The 18,848-nt window shown below is 38.8% G+C and overlaps 1 protein-coding gene and 1 long non-coding RNA gene across 2 annotated transcripts; both read left to right on the forward strand.

The window, feature by feature from the left end:
• The first annotated feature begins 9,151 nt into the window (after window positions 1-9,151).
• On the forward strand, window positions 9,152-11,051 carry LOC117319042. The gene is made up of 2 exons (XR_004530553.1): window positions 9,152-9,342; window positions 10,540-11,051. It is a non-coding gene; the product is annotated as an uncharacterized LOC117319042 (long non-coding RNA).
• A 4,372-nt stretch (window positions 11,052-15,423) lies between these two features.
• On the forward strand, window positions 15,424-18,553 carry LOC117319041 (metallophosphoesterase 1-like; the record flags this gene model as incomplete). Its single annotated transcript, XM_033873947.1, is given in 4 exon segments — window positions 15,424-15,489; window positions 16,839-17,079; window positions 17,739-17,849; window positions 18,391-18,553. Coding segments are annotated over 3 exon segments (432 nt in total), but the record flags the coding sequence as incomplete, so codon positions are not given.
• Window positions 18,554-18,848: the final 295 nt, after the last annotated feature.

Below are 18,848 nucleotides of genomic sequence, written 5' to 3' on the forward strand. Positions count from 1 at the left end.
CTACCGCGGACGCGTGGTTACAATACTACGGAATATGGTGACGCTCAACGTGCAGTTCTGACGTCATTTCTAGAGCTGCTAGGAGCTTCGGATCTTTTTGGGCACCTCCAGTGGGATGTGATCAACAGGAAAACGTTATGATTTCGGCAAAACTTCCATCGGTGAACAATTAACCGCGCTACCGCGGACGCGTGGTTACAATACTACGGAATATGGTGACGCTCAACGTGCAGTTCTGACGTCATTTCTAGAGCTGCTAGGAGCTTCGGATCTTTTTGGGCACCTCCAGTGGGATGTGATCAACAGGAAAACGTTATGATTTCGGCAAAACTTCCATCGGTGAACAATTAACCACGCTACCGCGGACGCGTGGTTACAATACTACGGAATATGGTGACGCTCAACGTGCAGTTCTGACGTCATTTCTAGAGCTGCTAGGAGCTTCGGATCTTTTGGGCACCTCCAGTGGGATGTGATCAACAGGAAAACGTTATGATTTCGGCAAAACTTCCATCGGTGAACAATTAACCACGCTACCGCGGACGCGTGGTTACAATACTACGGAATATGGTGACGCTCAACGTGCAGTTCTGACGTCATTTCTAGAGCTGCTAGGAGCTTCGGATCTTTTTGGGCACCTCCAGTGGGATGTGATCAACAGGAAAACGTTATGATTTCGGCAAAACTTCCATCGGTGAACAATTAACCACGCTACCGCGGACGCGTGGTTACAATACTACGGAATATGGTGACGCTCAACGTGCAGTTCTGACGTCATTTCTAGAGCTGCTAGGAGCTTCGGATCTTTTTGGGCACCTCCAGTGGGATGTGATCAACAGGAAAACGTTATGATTTCGGCAAAACTTCCATCGGTGAACAATTAACCACGCTACCGCGGACGCGTGGTTACAATACTACGGAATATGGTGACGCTCAACGTGCAGTTCTGACGTCATTTCTAGAGCTGCTAGGAGCTTCGGATCTTTTTGGGCACCTCCAGTGGGATGTGATCAACAGGAAAACGTTATGATTTCGGCAAAACTTCCATCGGTGAACAATTAACCACGCTACCGCGGACGCGTGGTTACAATACTACGGAATATGGTGACGCTCAACGTGCAGTTCTGACGTCATTTCTAGAGCTGCTAGGAGCTTCGGATCTTTTTGGGCACCTCCAGTGGGATGTGATCAACAGGAAAACGTTATGATTTCGGCAAAACTTCCATCGGTGAACAATTAACCACGCTACCGCGGACGCGTGGTTACAATACTACGGAATATGGTGACGCTCAACGTGCAGTTCTGACGTCATTTCTAGAGCTGCTAGGAGCTTCGGATCTTTTTGGGCACCTCCAGTGGGATGTGATCAACAGGAAAACGTTATGATTTCGGCAAAACTTCCATCGGTGAACAATTAACCGCGCTACCGCGGACGCGTGGTTACAATACTACGGAATATGGTGACGCTCAACGTGCAGTTCTGACGTCATTTCTAGAGCTGCTAGGAGCTTCGGATCTTTTTGGGCACCTCCAGTGGGATGTGATCAACAGGAAAACGTTATGATTTCGGCAAAACTTCCATCGGTGAACAATTAACCACGCTACCGCGGACGCGTGGTTACAATACTACGGAATATGGTGACGCTCAACGTGCAGTTCTGACGTCATTTCTAGAGCTGCTAGGAGCTTCGGATCTTTTTGGGCACCTCCAGTGGGATGTGATCAACAGGAAAACGTATGATTTCGGCAAAACTTCCATCGGTGAACAATTAACCACGCTACCGCGGACGCGTGGTTACAATACTACGGAATATGGTGACGCTCAACGTGCAGTTCTGACGTCATTTCTAGAGCTGCTAGGAGCTTCGGATCTTTTTGGGCACCTCCAGTGGGATGTGATCAACAGGAAAACGTTATGATTTCGGCAAAACTTCCATCGGTGAACAATTAACCGCGCTACCGCGGACGCGTGGTTACAATACTACGGAATATGGTGACGCTCAACGTGCAGTTCTGACGTCATTTCTAGAGCTGCTAGGAGCTTCGGATCTTTTTGGGCACCTCCAGTGGGATGTGATCAACAGGAAAACGTTATGATTTCGGCAAAACTTCCATCGGTGAACAATTAACCACGCTACCGCGGACGCGTGGTTACAATACTACGGAATATGGTGACGCTCAACGTGCAGTTCTGACGTCATTTCTAGAGCTGCTAGGAGCTTCGGATCTTTTTGGGCACCTCCAGTGGGATGTGATCAACAGGAAAACGTTATGATTTCGGCAAAACTTCCATCGGTGAACCATTAACCGCGCTACCGCGGACGCGTGGGTTACAATACTACGGAATATGGTGACGCCTCAACGTGCAGTTCTGACGTCCATTTCTAGAGCTGAACGAGCTCGGATCTTTTGTATCATCCAACCCACCTATTTCCCGGTTTCTCACAAATCAGAAAAATAATAAAGCAATATTGTAGCATTTTAATTTTGGTCGATTTTGGTTTAATTTTGGTTATACCGATCAAAAATCAAATATCGACCTCGGGCTCAGTCAATATTTTATGGCTATATCAACCTTATCAAAATGCTATATTTGTATGATATTCACCACAACGTCATAGATACCGCATCTTTGATAAAACAGCATATTGCACTCTCGCGCAACTTGACAGAGTGTCTGATTGGCCGACGTCACAAACCACTCGCGCGTGCGTTCGATACGATGTTTTATCACTGTCGCAGAGTGCAGTTTGATGTTACATACATCCGATGTTATTCCATGTACAATATAACATCGAATGGCTCTCTTCGACAGTGAAAAAATTATCGTATTGAACGCTCAGTGATATCAATAAATGGTACGTGTTCATAGATAAGTACAGTACTGTATACATAAATAAGTACTACCATACGTACTTCACAATTGGATGTCCAGAACTGATGTGTGGTTATTTTAGGAACTGATCAGGTTTTACTTCAAACAAATTTGATTCTACATTTACTAGGTTTATCGCGAACATAAAGGACCCACAACTTAATTAATCAGCCAATCAGCTGCATAGTGCTATTTTTGTTGACAAAAATGCTGCTGTTGTATCAGCTTTATATTAAAATACAATTCATTTTTTATTATTCACATGCTTCACATGATTGTAATAATTTTGTATCACTTGCTACTTACATGACCTTTCTTTCTGTAGTTATTTAACTATTTCATAATGTAATACCTTATCCCTATATATTATAAGACTCGAGGCTTGCCGAGGTTTTACCACATTTTGTGATCCCGATGGGGAATATCCCTATCCTACATACACACATAATGAAAGAGTCTTTTTCTCTCATATCATTACCGAATTTTCTGGCGAAAGTGTCCCTCAGCCATCCATTTTCCTTCATTTTTTAATTTCTACGGAATATGGTGACGCTCAACGTGCAGTTCTTAACGTCATTTCTAGAGTTGCTAGGAGCTTCGGATCTTCTTGGGCACCTCCAGTGGAGATGTGATAAACAGGAAAACGTTATGATTTCGGCAAAACTTCCATCGGTGAACAATTAACCACGCTACCGCGGACGCTTGGTTACAATACTACGAATATGGTGACGCTCAACGTGCAGGTTCTGACGTCATTTCTAGAGCAGCTAGAAGCTTCGAATCTTTTAGGGCACCTCCAGTGGGAGGTGGTGAACAGGAAAACGTTATAAATTCGGAAAAAAATTCTATCGGTGAACAATTAACCACGCTACCGCGGACGCGTGGTTACAATACTACGGAATATGGTGACCCTCAACGTGCAGTTCTGACGTCATTTCTAGAGCTGCTAGGAGCTTCGGATCTTTTTGGGCACCTCCAGTGGGATGTGATGAACAGGAAAACGTAATGATTTCGGCAAAACTTCCATCTGTGAACAATTAACCACGCTAACGCGGACGCGTGCTTACAATACTATGGAATATGGTTACGCTCAACGTGCAGTTCTGACGTCATTTCTTAGAGCTGCTAGAGCTTCGGATCTTTTTGGGCACCTCCAGTGGGATGTGATGAACAGGAAAACGTAATGATTTCGGCAAAACTTCCATCGGTGAACAATTAACCGCGCTACCGCGGACGCGTGGCTTACAATACTACGGAATATGGTGACGCTCAACGTGCAGTTCTGACGTCATTTCTAGAGCTGATATTGAGCTTCGGATCTTTTTGGGCACCTCCAGTGGGATGTGATCAACAGGAAAACGTAATGATTTCGGCAAAACTTACATCGGTGAACAATTAACCACGCTACCGCGGACGCGTGGTTACAATACTACGGGATCTGGTGACGCTCAACGTCCAGTTCTGACGTCATTTCTTGAGCTGCTTGGAGCTTCGGATCTTTTTGGGCACCTCCAGTAGGATGTGATCAACAGGAAAAGGTAATGATTTCGGCAAAACTTCCATCGGTGAACAATTAACGCGCTACCGCGGACGCGTGGTTACAATACTACAGAATATGGTGACGCTCAACGTGCAGTTCTGACGTCATTTCTAGAGCAGCTAGAAGCTTTGGATCTTTTTGGGCACCTCCAGTGGGATGTGATGAAAAGGAAAACGTTATGATTGCGGCAAAACTGCCATCGGTGAACAATTAACCACGCCACCGCGGACGCGTGGTTACAATACTACGGAATATGGTGACGCTCAACGTGCAGTTCTGACGTCATTTCTAGAGTTGCTAGGAGCTTCGGATCTTTTGGGCACCTCCAGTGGGATGTGATCAACAGGAAAACGTTATGATTTCGGCAAAACTTCCATCGGTGAACAATTAACCACGCTACCGCGGACGCGTGGTTACAATACTACGGAATATGGTGACGCTCAACGTGCAGTTCTGACGTCATTTCTAGAGCTGATAGGAGCTTCGGATCGTTTTGGGCACCTCCAGTGGGAAGTGGTCAACTGGAAAACGTATTGATTTCGGTAAAACTTCCATCGGTGAACAATTAACCGCGCTACCGCGGACGCGTGGTTACAACACTACGGAATATGGTGACGCTCAACGTGCAGTTCTGACGTCATTTCTAGAGCTGCTAGGAGCTTCGGATCTTTTTGGGCACCTCCAGTGGGATGTGATGAACAGGAAAACGTTATGATTTCGGCAAAACTTCCATCGGTGAACAATTAAGCCACGTTATGGCGGACGCGTGGTTACAATACTAGGGAATATGGTGACGCTCAACGTGCAGTTCTGACGTCATTTCTAGGGCTGCTAGGAGCTTCGGATTTTTTTGGGCACCTCCAGTGGGAAGTGATCAACACGAAAAGGTAATGATTTCGGCAAAACTTCCATCGGTGAACAATAAACCGCGCTACCGCGGACGCGTGGTTACAATACTACGGAATATGGTGACGCTCAATGTGCAGTTCTGACGTCATTTCTAGAGCAGCTAGAAGCTTCGGATCTTTTTGGGCACCTCCAGTGGGATGTGATCAATAGGAAAACGTTATGATTTCGGCAAAACTTCCATTGGTGAACAATTAACCACGCTACCGCGGACGCGTGGTTACAATACTACGGAATATGGTGACGCTCAACGTGCAGTTCTGACGTCATTTCTAGAGCTGCTAGGAGCTTCGGATATTGTTGGGCACCTCCAGTGGGATGTGATCAACAGGAAAACGTAATGATTTCGGCAAAACTTCCATCGGTGAACAATTAACCACGCTACCGCGGACGCGTGGTTACAATACTACGGAATAGGGTGACGCTCAACGTGCAGTTCTGACGTCATTTCTAGAGCTGCTAGGAGCTTCGGATCTTCTTTTGGGCACCTCCAGTGGGATGTGATCAACAGGAAAACGTTATGATTTCGGCAAAACTTCCATCGGTGAACAATTAACCACGCTAACGCGGACGCGTGGTTACAATACTACGGAATATGGTGACGCTCAACGTGCAGTTCTGACGTCATTTCTAGAGCTGCTAGGAGCTTCGGATCTTTTTGGGCACCTCCAGTGGGATGCGATAAACAGGAAAACGTTATGATTTCGGCAAAACTTCCATCGGTGAACAATTAACCACGCTACTGCGGACGCGTGGTTACATTACTACGGAATATGGTGACGCTCAACGTGCAGTTATGACGTCATTTCTAGAGCTGCTAGGAGCTTCGGATCTTTTTGGGCACCTCCAATGGGATGTGATAAACAGGAAAACGTAATGATTTCGGCAAAACTTCCATCGGTGAATAATTAACGTACATCCTAACCAGTTTATCATGTGAGAAAATCAGATAAAGAAAAAAGAATAAAAATAATAACCAAAAAAACATACTCAAAATATATAAATTAATTGTTTTAATTTTTGTATCATCCAACCCACCTATTTCCCGGTTTCTCACAAAATCAAGAAAAATAATAAAGCAATATTGTAGCATTTTAATTTTGGTCGATTTTGGTTTAATTTTGGTTATACCGATCAAAAATCAAATATCGACCTCGGGCTCAGTCAATATTTTATGGCTATATCAACCTTATCAAAATGCTATATTTGTATGATATTCACCACAACGTCATAGATACCGCATCTTTGATAAAACAGCATATTGCACTCTCACGCAACTTGACAGAGTGTCTGATTGGCCGACGTCACAAACCACTCGCGCGTGCGTTCGATACGATGTTTTATCACTGTCGCAGAGTGCAGTTTGATGTTACATACATCCGATGTTATTCCATGTACAATATAACATCGAATGGCTCTCTTCGACAGTGAAAAATTATCGTATTGAACGCTCAGTGATATCAATAAATGGTACGTGTTCATAGATAAGTACAGTACTGTATACATAAATAAGTACTACCATACGTACTTCACAATTGGATGTCCAGAACTGATGTGTGGTTATTTTAGGAACTGATCAGGTTTTACTTCAAACAAATTTGATTCTAAATTTACTAGGTTTATCGCGAACATAAAGGACCCACAACTTAATTAATCAGCCAATCAGCTGCATAGTGCTATTTTTGTTGACAAAAATGCTGCTGTTGTATCAGCTTTAATATTAAAATACAATTCATTTTTTATTATTCACATGCTTCACATGAATTGTAATAATTTTGTATCACTTGCTACTTACATGACCTTTCTTTCTGTAGTTATTTAACTATTTCATAATGTAATACCTTATCCCTATATATTATAAGACTCGAGGCTTGCCGAGGGTTTTACCACATTTTGTGATCCCGAGGGTGGAATATCCCTATCCTACATACACACATAATGAAAGAGTCTTTTTCTCTCATATCATTACCGAATTTCTGGCGAAAGTGTCCCTCAGCCATCCATTTTCTTCATTTTTTAATTTCTTTATTTGACATTTTTACTAAATATACTTGTGATATTCTGAAAGATCATACCCTATTTTGACAAACTATGTTTGAACACAAATTTCATTCATTTTGTGGTTAAGTGATGAACGAATGAACAATTCGCCGATAAAAATTACCGTAACTTGACCGACTTTTACGTGGCCGTGATCAAATTGTCAACATCCGAGAAAAAGAAGTTCTATCAACAATACTGAAAGCCAACGCTGAAATGAGTTTTCCAACTTCACATATAATTTGATTTGCACCTCGACATATTTATTCATTTCACAGAACACACTGTACTTTTAAATGTCAAGTCAAATTTTTTTTTATAAAATACTACGTCACTGCATGACGTCACGACTGTCATTGGAATTCCATTCATAGTTCAAGGATATTGAGAGTGATGTCGATCTCGATCGGCATGACGCGGCTATGTTTCGTGGCTGGTAATTTTAAATTCACTGTGATTTTGGCAACTTCGTGTGTGAACCAGCGAACAGTGACTCTATACGAGTATTCGATCTTTTCTGTGACATAGGATTATATGTGTTTAACCGGTTGTCTTGATGGAATGACGAAGGTAGGTCACGCATGTGGGTTAATGTTGCATTTATAATTAAAAAGAACAAAAAACATCATGTTTTAATATAAATTCAATATTTAATGATTTCCCGGTTAGTTCTGTTTGTTTTTTTGATCGGATTTTAATGTTAGGTGTCCAACGTCTTTATCGGGATGTTTTCGTCGTTCCTCGTGTTTTCGCGTGGTCACGTGACCGGCACGAAGGACTACATTAACACTTGGTCGGTAAATATGGCCAGAGCACCCGACCAACGTATTTTGTCGTACAAACAAATATGATACACTTATTCATCGTGCTAAGAAACCGAGAAAAAGTGCTGTACATTCTTCTATTTATTCAAGTATGGTTACATAACGGCGTTATAAACTGGTGTTAATTGAAGAAATGTCGATTAATTGACTACTTTTTAAGTAATTTTGACGATGTTTGTCATTTTCGTAAGAATGTACAGCACTTTTCGTTGCTCTCATACAATTACCTTCACGCTCGTACCTGTTTCATACGTATTGATTTAGGGTAGTCGGGTGCTCTAGGACGATTCATAGAGCAAGTGTTAATGTTCATTCTCCAATATTGGAACTCTTCAGTGTTTTAAGTATCGAAATCGACATATAGAAACGAACAAACGTTCATAAACGAATGCAATGGATCGTAATTAATTCAATTAATTATTTACAGATGATTTCCAAAGACATAAGGTATAGTTAGAAGTTTTCGGCTGTACACATGGAAGTTTGTAAATTCGTCACTGTGATGAAACCACCGTCCTCGTCGTTGCCATGACAGCCGATCGAAGCTGCGATCACGAATGCACTGACAAAGTGAAAGTTGAAGTATTTTTCGCAACATGCGGTTTAAACTTAAAATTACAATCACACCTCATATTGATTGGGGTTGTTTAATCATACCTGATCAATTGAATTATCAGAAAACTAACAAAAACATTAAAAAACACAGAATGACGCTTTCGTGTCAGGCAGTGCAGACACAACGCGGGATCTGTAAACAATGTGACGTCATTGGAATGTACAAGTTGCAACAATGTACAACAATGTATATTTTACATGAATACACTAATGAGCAACAAAACGGGACGCAACATTAACATAGGCTAACGATGATCATATTGAAAGGCTAGGATGGCAGTTAGTTTTCATGGTTACTCTACACAAATATAACGTCACAGGACCCCATTTGGTACATTTTTTACACATTTATTCTAATAAAGAAAATACTCACGTGAGAATTTCAAATTAATGTTGATATTTTACTAAGACAACCTTTAGTACTTCCAACTGTATGATAAAAAAATAAATAGTACGTGATAGCTATTTATAGATCCGCTTTTTTTGTGTTACGTAACTTCCGGTCTGGAGCATGCAGAGAGGACCCCATTTGGTACAAAGTGGTGAGACATCGATTTTTTCAATTATTTCCAAAAATATCATCAATAATGTGAGCGGTTGCGATGGTAATACATATAGTATTACTTATTACATAAGTATTTTTCCAAAATATCAGTCATTTGTGTATAAATACCATAGCTGGAAATACAAATATCCCGGCCCGTATTTCCCGTATTTTTTTCCATTGAGCTCGAGTCCACGTGGTTTCATTGATTGATGTTTTGTGACAAATATCATCAATGCACATGCATGTACAGTGGTTTCACAACTTTTTATAAGTGGCAATACATTATACTTCTTTTGGGATGATGAAAATTTCATAAAAAAAAAATATATATATAAATAATAGATTACTAAATTAGAATATTGAAGCAAGGGGCACTTGTCGCTGTCAGGAGGTATGTAGAATGGTCCTACTGCTTAATCTATGCTGCTATATATATCCAGTGAGGACAATCCTACTAGCCGTCGGGCAGCTCAGATGTATGTCTACAGGATACATACTGAACCACAGGGACGTTACAATATAATATTAAAAGTATGCATAAAATGTATAGGGGTCATATCTGATCAGTTTAAAGTTATAAACATGTTACATTGAGTATCATTGTCCCTGTGATTGAACAGTTATAATATAAAATAACAAAAATACAAAGTTTGTTTCATGTTGGTGACTATTACTGGCAGTATCATTTATTAATTTTGCTTTCTTTTGTTTATTTTTCCCCCGGGGTAATTATTGAAATGAAATATTACAAGAAAAACCTTTAAAATGACAATAAATTTATTTTAATCAATCAATCAATTAAAACACTCTTGATGGAAAGTCAAGAAACCTTATTTAAAATTGAATATTTAAAATATGATGACATTAGCACAAGTGCTATTCTCGCAACATAACACGAGTAAGATTTAACAAGATATCACAGTTCATGTAAAAATGTCAACAAATTAATTTGAATATAATTAGATTGATCACTTACATCATAGAGGATGTTAGGATAAAATGAAAGATATTGAATTGTTGAATAAATGTACTAGTAATTCTCACAGGTGTGACTAAAGAAATAGTTATAACACTATTGTAATGTACATGTATATATAGATTATATGCTAAAACACTAATATAGTGTGAGTTAAGAACATTCAATCAACAGAAGTGAAATTAAAAGTTAACCATATTGTTTCTCAACTTGCAGGGCACATTTGGCAACACCAGGATGAATCTGATGCCTTCCTCATTTCAAATGTGCGGTACACTCTGGGTGGTTAACAATATACATAAAAGGACTTTTTACAGAAGTAGCATGTCACCCAATATATTTCTTCTTCTATCGGAGAAAAAAATTGATGATACTTGACATATAAGCATGCCGTGCCCCTCTGGGGTTGTACCATCCTGGTCAAGAGCCTTGTCAAGTGTTGGAAATACAATGTAGCTCAATATCTGACTGAACACGAGTACTGTAACTGGTGTCCTGACTAAGAGCTCAATGAGAATGGCTCAACATCAACATTCATGCTCTTCATGATTGAGGCAGTCCTGGTGAAACCAGCAGCCACATTATGTACCAGCGTATCTAACCCAAAGGATATCTTCCTTCTCATCATTACATCGATCCCTGATGTTGCAAATTTTGCATGTATAAATATTTCTTCTGCAAGTTCATTGCATTTGTTCTGTAGATGAAAGATTAAATTGTGAGTTAAACCATAGCCGTGTTGTTATTTGTGTGTAAAAAGGTTCTAACTAAAAAAACAGAGCCTTTACTGCTCAACTCCCCCGGCAGCAATGCTAACTTAGGAAGCCACTATATCAGTCCCTAATTGTCCTGTTAACTGTAACAATCAAAAGTAATTACAAGAGAGTGACCAATCGCCATCTGCAGAGGTGTTTGTTTCCTCAACCCCACTGGTGACAGCTAGCCATTCAACCATGGCCTAGACAACAAGAATGGTCAGGTAGTAATTAAATCATTATTAAGACCAACAAAAGAGGATAAAGCAATAGTTGTGTCAGTCATAATTGGTTTACTTACAAAAACAACCGAATGCAAATCTGACAGAACAGCAGGAGAGTTCCGAGTGTCTTTGTATACACTATAGTTATTGACTGAACCAGAAATGGGTATTTATTAAATTAAATCCCAAAATGGATTTCAGAAAACATATCTCAAAATAAATGCTTAGGATTAGAATTATCAGAGAAAAATTCTCTTTAATTTTAAAGGGTTAATGTTGTAATAGAAAAGATATTTCAAACCTTTTTTTTTCCAAAATATTGATGATTAATGAAAATTGTTTTAATAAGAATTATCTTTACTTTCTATGTTGAGTATTTGTCTGAATAGACATTCATTATAGGATGATATTGTGAAGATTTTTTTTATACTATTCGCTTACTATAAATTATTAAAACTATCAAATTCTGAAGTTCAGTGTTTGTGTCAGATAAATAATTGAAAATTAATAAGGCATTTGTCTTTTATTCATTTGTTTTATTGTTTAAATATAATAAATCAGGAGATATATATGGTAGTGTACAGTAATCAGATTTGGTTTGTTTCTTTGTTTATAAGGGACATAACTTGTTGAACATCTATATGAAGGACACCTCTCTATAAAGGACACTTGTCCCTTAGGTGTCCTTTATACACAGGTTCGCTTGTACATTGGGTTTTCATTCATTAAAACTAATAATAAATAACATGTTAGAATATGTTGCATACTCCGGCAAGATCTTGTTCAATATAATATGTTGATCAATTTTATCACTTAGCCGGCCTGTTCATGCATGTGTTACAGTCATGCCATAAGTAAGGACATACAGACTGGAACAAAAGGGTGGGCTTGGCATTTTATAAATGGGGTCTTTTTCAGAAAAAAAAAATGGGTCCATGAGAATAATTTGAATGGAGAAACAAATTTGTGAGTCCCAGAATGTTTTAGGTGTTAATAATCAGCTTGGTGGGAAGGGGTGAATGTAAAAAAAAAATATATTCATGTCATAAATATTATATTAATTTGTATTTATTTTTTCTTCATGATAATATAATTGATAATGATAATTTGTATCATTGAAAGGAAATGGTGAATTACTTTTTCTTCAATGTACAGAGGATATTTCCCATTTATGCATGTTAAAAGTATTAGAAGGATTATTATAAATTAAATTATTTATTGAATTATTTCCTTCAGTGTTCAGTGAATGCCCCTTTATGTTAAGTATTCATAGTAAAAGGGAAATAACTCTTAATAAAGGCCTTAAAAAATCCGGACTTATCGTTGACCAAGCACCTGTGAGAGTGTATTAGAGATCAACTTCCGACATGCGCACAAATAGTTTTACTGCAATGGCGAAGCGGGGGAAGTTCGAATTGCAGGTACAGCACACTGAAAATGAGTGTATGTTCACTTTATAAGGCAAGTACCTGTGTAATACGACCAACGAAGACTTTTAGGACTATAAGAAATCATTTGGAGTGATAAATGTGCCGGAAAACTTTTCAAAAGTTGATATAACACTGTCGTCGAAAGGCAAAACTATGCACAAAACGGATGTTTTCCTATAACTTACCCATTTCAATATCTTGTATTAAGCAAGCTGGATCGCTGCATACCTCAAAATTGACGTTGAAATGACTGTTTATATTTACATTATGACGCCATAAAATCTTAGGTCATGGAATGGACATGCGAGGATTTGGGAGCCATTTTATCAAATTTTGTACCAAATGGGGTCTTGTACCAAATGGGGTCGTGTGACGTTAGACTCTGAGTTACAATTGAAATAAATATTTTTTATATGAACATCGAGGGGTGTCATTTTTACCGAATGTTCGTTCATTTAAGAGCCAATTCCCAACTTCCAAATACACAGGTTACTGAGTAGGCCTAACAGTTACTGACAGTACAGTAGAGTGAACAAATTCCAGGGCCCCCTGCTGACGCAAACGGAACCATTTCATAGGTTGTGACGTTTGACATTTTCTTTCTTATATTTTTTTTATTTATGGCTTTTATTTTACTTCCTGTCATTGCCAGGTGATTGTGTGTGTTTACATGTTTTTAATCACAAATGACACATCTGTCGGGTAGGCAAGTCTGTATTGTACTGTACTGTAACTGTTACAACAGGCCTGTAGGCGTAGTCTAACTGTTTGTTACAGTAACGGAGTTATATGTTCGCTCAGATGAAATGTCTAATCGTTTAACCGTGTAGCCCTATTGATTTACTGCTGATATGATATATATTTATCTAAGAATGTATGTATTTTTATAGTTAAGTCCAACATTTCAAAACCGACACCGACGATAAGGACTGTCGGATGTGAACACAAGCAGACGACGTTGTGAGAGTTGTCCCCCTTGAACGCAGATTAATCCGCGCGCGTGAAATGCTATGTAAGATAGATTTATCTTACATAGCTATCTTACATGGGCAAACTCTATCCAACATGGCGAGATATGAGAGAAATATATATATATGTTCATTCATTCAATTACCAATTAATGATACTTGATTTATATTTTGACAACAATGTATATTTCTTTTTGTTACTTTTCAATTTGGATGAAATAAAGAAATAATGAACATATAAAGTGTAGAGAATTACATACATACAAAATTGTACATGGAGACTTAATTATTCCAGGTGTGTCCTGACACAGACGGCACGGTTACCTGTATACGTGTTTCGGCATTCAGCATAGATATAATAACCATATTCTATTTTATAAATCCATTATCAGTATATTTGATGATATTGAACATTGATGCTGGTGTAATATGGGGAGTACAAGCAGAGACATATATATATAAATCGAGCTTTGCGCATGTGTGTATCGATGTACTGGAACTTATTCGACACTGTTCTGGTTAATCCGCCATTACGTCAGACCAAAACATCGTCAATTTTAAATACACACAAAAAGCACATCGTTTTATTTAGGCCACTACAAAAGTTACTACATTATCCAAAAACTATCATACTTATGGGATATAGTCTTATTGATCATGCACACTGTTGTCATTAATCCGTATTTTCGAAAATCCATTGGGTCCAATTCGACATATCCTAGTTTTGTAATTAAGCCGCCATTACGTCAGACCAAAACATCGTCAATTTTAAACGCACACAAAAAGCACGTCGTTTTATTTAGGCCACTACAAAAGTTACTACATTATCCAAAAACTATCATACTTATGGGATATAGTCTTGTTTATCATGCACATTGTTGTCATTTATCCTTATTTTCGAAAACCCCATAAGGACTTTTCGAAAATTGGAGATTCCCGCCGATCTTTCCTGTGGTGTGCTTGACTTTCATACTAAAAATACAAACACTTTGACAGCAAATTGTGATATATTTCATATTGATGACACTTCTGCACTTTGATATTAATAAAATTAAAGTGGTGATGATTTCAAATAGAAATTATCGATAATATTATGTGTCTGATTTTCAAGTTTTCTCCAATATGGCGTCAGAAGACTGAACCGAGCGACCGCAAAGGGTTGTGGGAAGGTCAGGGGCCACTTGGCAATCAGAGCAAGGTGCTTAACGAGGTTCTTAGATCGTAAACGACACTACTATTATACCTCCACGCAGACATAAGGGCAAATAGAGAGCTGCCAATCTCTCTATATATGTCTCTGGTACAAGTGTCATGATCCACCTCAAGGGAGACAATCTGCTATATCAGGAGAACTGCCGAATACATGTTGCTGCAAATGAAGAATTGTATGTACATAACATTATAGATTAATCTAAAGGAGTTCAGGCTGAAGAAAGACAAAGAATTGTTCTTGAAGGACTCATACAACTAAATCAGTCAATCAGCTGCTGTTGCACCTGAACCAAGTGGCTAACGAAGATGTTTTTTCTGAGGGTTGTAGCTTTTTTTTTTTTTTTGAGTCTAATCAGCAAACAAAAATATACACCCCTACTGGATATAGAATGACGTAGGACTTCATGTGAAAACGGCGGGAATGTAGAGTAGCTCTGGACCTACATGTAAATCAGCCGTTAGTAGGAGTTTACTGTTGTGTGCCCTTGTCTGGAAAGTACTTAGAGTTAGCTCCCATGACTGGATACCGGTGGGAAAACGAAACTGTTTGTCAAGAAGTGAACTCGTTGTACTAGAGGTAATATAAGTACACGTCTTACTGTTCTGAATATGGTTTTTATCGGATCCCTTCCACAGATAAGTACAAACAACACAGTGTCAGTATGGTCAAACTTTGATATCATTCAGTCACTCACCTGAGAAAGACAGGTTCGTCCTCTCGACTGTGAACTGGTCTGTCAACCAGTGTACCTAATAAGTGACCAGGGAGTATCCAGGGACATTTTGCACGCCTCGGAATTCGTTAATTAATTTTTTTTTGTAACATACTTATGAAATCTTTATCTAACACCATGCAAAATTTCACTTCGATCTAATGATTGCATGACACCTTTATCTAACACTATGCAAAATTTCACTTCCGATCGAATGATTGTATAATACGGGAATGCTCCACTGAAGTTGCAGCGTGCACTCGGGTGTCGCTGGACATTTTGCACGCCCAGGAATTCGTTAATGAATAGTTTTTGTTATTTTTGTCTGTATCATACTTATGGCACCTTCATCTAACACCATGCAAAATTTCACTTTGATCAAATGATTGCATAATACAGAAATGCAGCACTGAAGTTACAGTGCAGCGTGCACTCGAGTGTCCAGGGCGTATTTTTCACGCCCTAGGAATTCGTTAATTGATATTTTTTTATTATTTCTTCTGTAACTACAGATTATACCTTTATCTAACATTGTGCAAAATTTTGCTTCGATCGAACGAGTGCATTATACCAGAGACCTATACTAAATTAGTATATAAGTCTCTGATTATACTAAATTTTAGCATTAAATCTTTCGAAGTTATGATGAAGTTGCCCTGTATTCCGGCTGCGGTCAGCTTTTGAGTGTCTTGGATGTTTTTTTCACACCCAGGAAGTCATTGATTTATATTTTTTGATCATTTTTTCTGTAACATTCAGATTATACTTTTATTTAATATCGTGAAAAATTCCGATTTGATCGGACGAGTTCATAATATTGAATTTTAGCATTAAATCTTATGAATTTATGATGGAAGTTGCCCTGTATTCTGGCTGCGGTCGGCTTTCGAGTGTCTAGGATGTTTTTTTCATGCCCAGGAAGTCGTTGGTTAATATTTTTTGATCATTTTTTCAGTAACATACAGATTATACTTTTATCTAACATGGTGCAAAATTCCATTTCGATCAGACAGGTGCACAATACTAAATTTTGGCCTAAAATGTTACGAAGTTAAAATATCTACATATCTAGGCTATAATTGTTACCTAGCTAAGCCTGTAACAACTCTCCAAACCAGCTTGTTGACACACGTGTGCCAGACTACACTTTATCGCTAAAGTCCATGTATTTACCAAATATTTTTTGGCTAATATAAACCTGTTTTTCTGTTAGATTTCAGAGTACCAAACCATGTAGCCTAGTCCAAGGAAGCAATCTCCTAATCAGATGCCCTGTAGGTCTTTGACCATTTCAACATGACAAGAGTTAGTGGGCCTGTATTTTTCCTGTGTGGTCAAAGATGGTCAGTGAATGGCCTAACTGCTGTGATTGTTTTCCTCACCATCTTCAGTAATGAGTTTCTTGTCTACATTATACAGAGTTTTAGATGGCCGAACCTGCCAGTAGGTTCTAGGTAAGTATGCATTTTAAATTTAGGGACTACTGTAAATGAGTATTTGTAAATGTATTTTGAGACTGACCAGAAAACCAAAGGACAGTCATATTTTGTGAATACAACATGTTGATAGAACAGATAGTACTTATAATCCTCACCAGGAAACCTGTGAGGTGTGGTGTGGAGAAAAGACAGGGGTCGGGGGGGGGGGGGGGGGGGGGGGGCAACTATATGATATGTCTGTCTATCCATCCTGACATATAATCCTCACCAGGAGGTGAGGGGGGGGGGGGGTTACTATAAACTATGTGATATGTCTGTCCAGTCCATCTATCCATCCTTACTTATATGGACATTTGAGGAGGCCAGTAAATTTCTTTCTATCCCTCTGCCAAAATGGGTCAAATTGACCGAAATATTATCTATATTAGAATTCAGGTGACCGCTAAGGCCTATGGGCCTCTTGTTGTTGAGATTTCACCTGATCACAGATTCCAAAAGGATATGTTTATTACCATAAAATGTAATATAAACAGGTTCAACATAGTATAGAAAAAAAGATCAAAATACAACGCATATCCTATCAAGTTTTGTTTTATATATATTTTTGTATATATAAGCATGCAGATGTAGGATGACAAAAGTTTTGATTTTCCATTCTGTTTGGACTTGGACAGGGATTCCAGTGAAACACAGGTGATACTATTGGTGGCTGATCCACAAATACAGGGCTATCAGGATGAACCAGGCTTTCCTGTTGGGATTATCTCCAGATGGGACATAGACAGGTAGGTTATAACTGAAACATCACGTTTATACACCAAGTAAGGTGAAACAGTCGCTGTACCATAAAAAGACAAACAGTCACAATACCATATAAGGAAAACAGTTACAGTACCATATAAATACAAACAGTCACAATACCATATAAGGAAAACAGTTACAGTACCATATAAAGGACAAACAGTCACAATACCATATAAGGAAAACAGTTACAGTACCATATAAGGACAAACAGTCACAATACCATATATAAGGAAAATAGTTACAATACCATATAAAGACAAACAGTCACAATACCATATAAAGAAATATAGTCAGTACCATATAAGGACAAACAGTTACTGTACATATAAGGACAAACAGTTACTGTACATATAAGGACAAACTGTTACAGTACCATACAGTATAAGGAAAGACAGTTAGTACCATATAAGGACAAACGTTGATATGATGTTTAACGATACTAAACCAATCATATTTGTGGAAAACATGAACTTTTTGTTGATTTAAGATTTGTATTTCTAAGTAGCTGGTTCTTGTTGTCAGATACCTCAGCCAGACATTTTCCTTGGCACATGCATATGCCAAGCCGGACGTGGTCGTTTTTCTAGGCGATTTGATGGACGAGGGAAGTAAAGCAACCAAAGATGAGTACAAATCCTACTACTACAGGTTCCTCAGTGTATTTGGTGCGTCAGAGAAGGACAAGGTAGCTACTCAAGTGACTACAATCTCTTGCAAGAAACTATTGTCAAATATCTCACCAAGTACCTGTGTGTTTCTCAATGAGAACACTCTGGTACTCTATATGCTGCTGGGCAGCTTGTTACTTGGGTGAGGTGAGATACTAATATTTGTTATAGACATGCAGAGGACACCTCATCTTGCTTTGGGGAATTAGCTTTGTTTAGATGCCTCTGATGCCTGATTGTCCATTTCTTTAGTCGGTATTGAAACAAGCACTGACGATCTTTCTGGTTCCATGATTATTAAGTTTTATTTCT

Source organism: Pecten maximus, unplaced genomic scaffold (assembly GCF_902652985.1).
Source record: "Pecten maximus unplaced genomic scaffold, xPecMax1.1, whole genome shotgun sequence".
In the NCBI taxonomy this organism is placed as follows: Eukaryota; Metazoa; Mollusca; class Bivalvia; order Pectinida; family Pectinidae; genus Pecten; species Pecten maximus.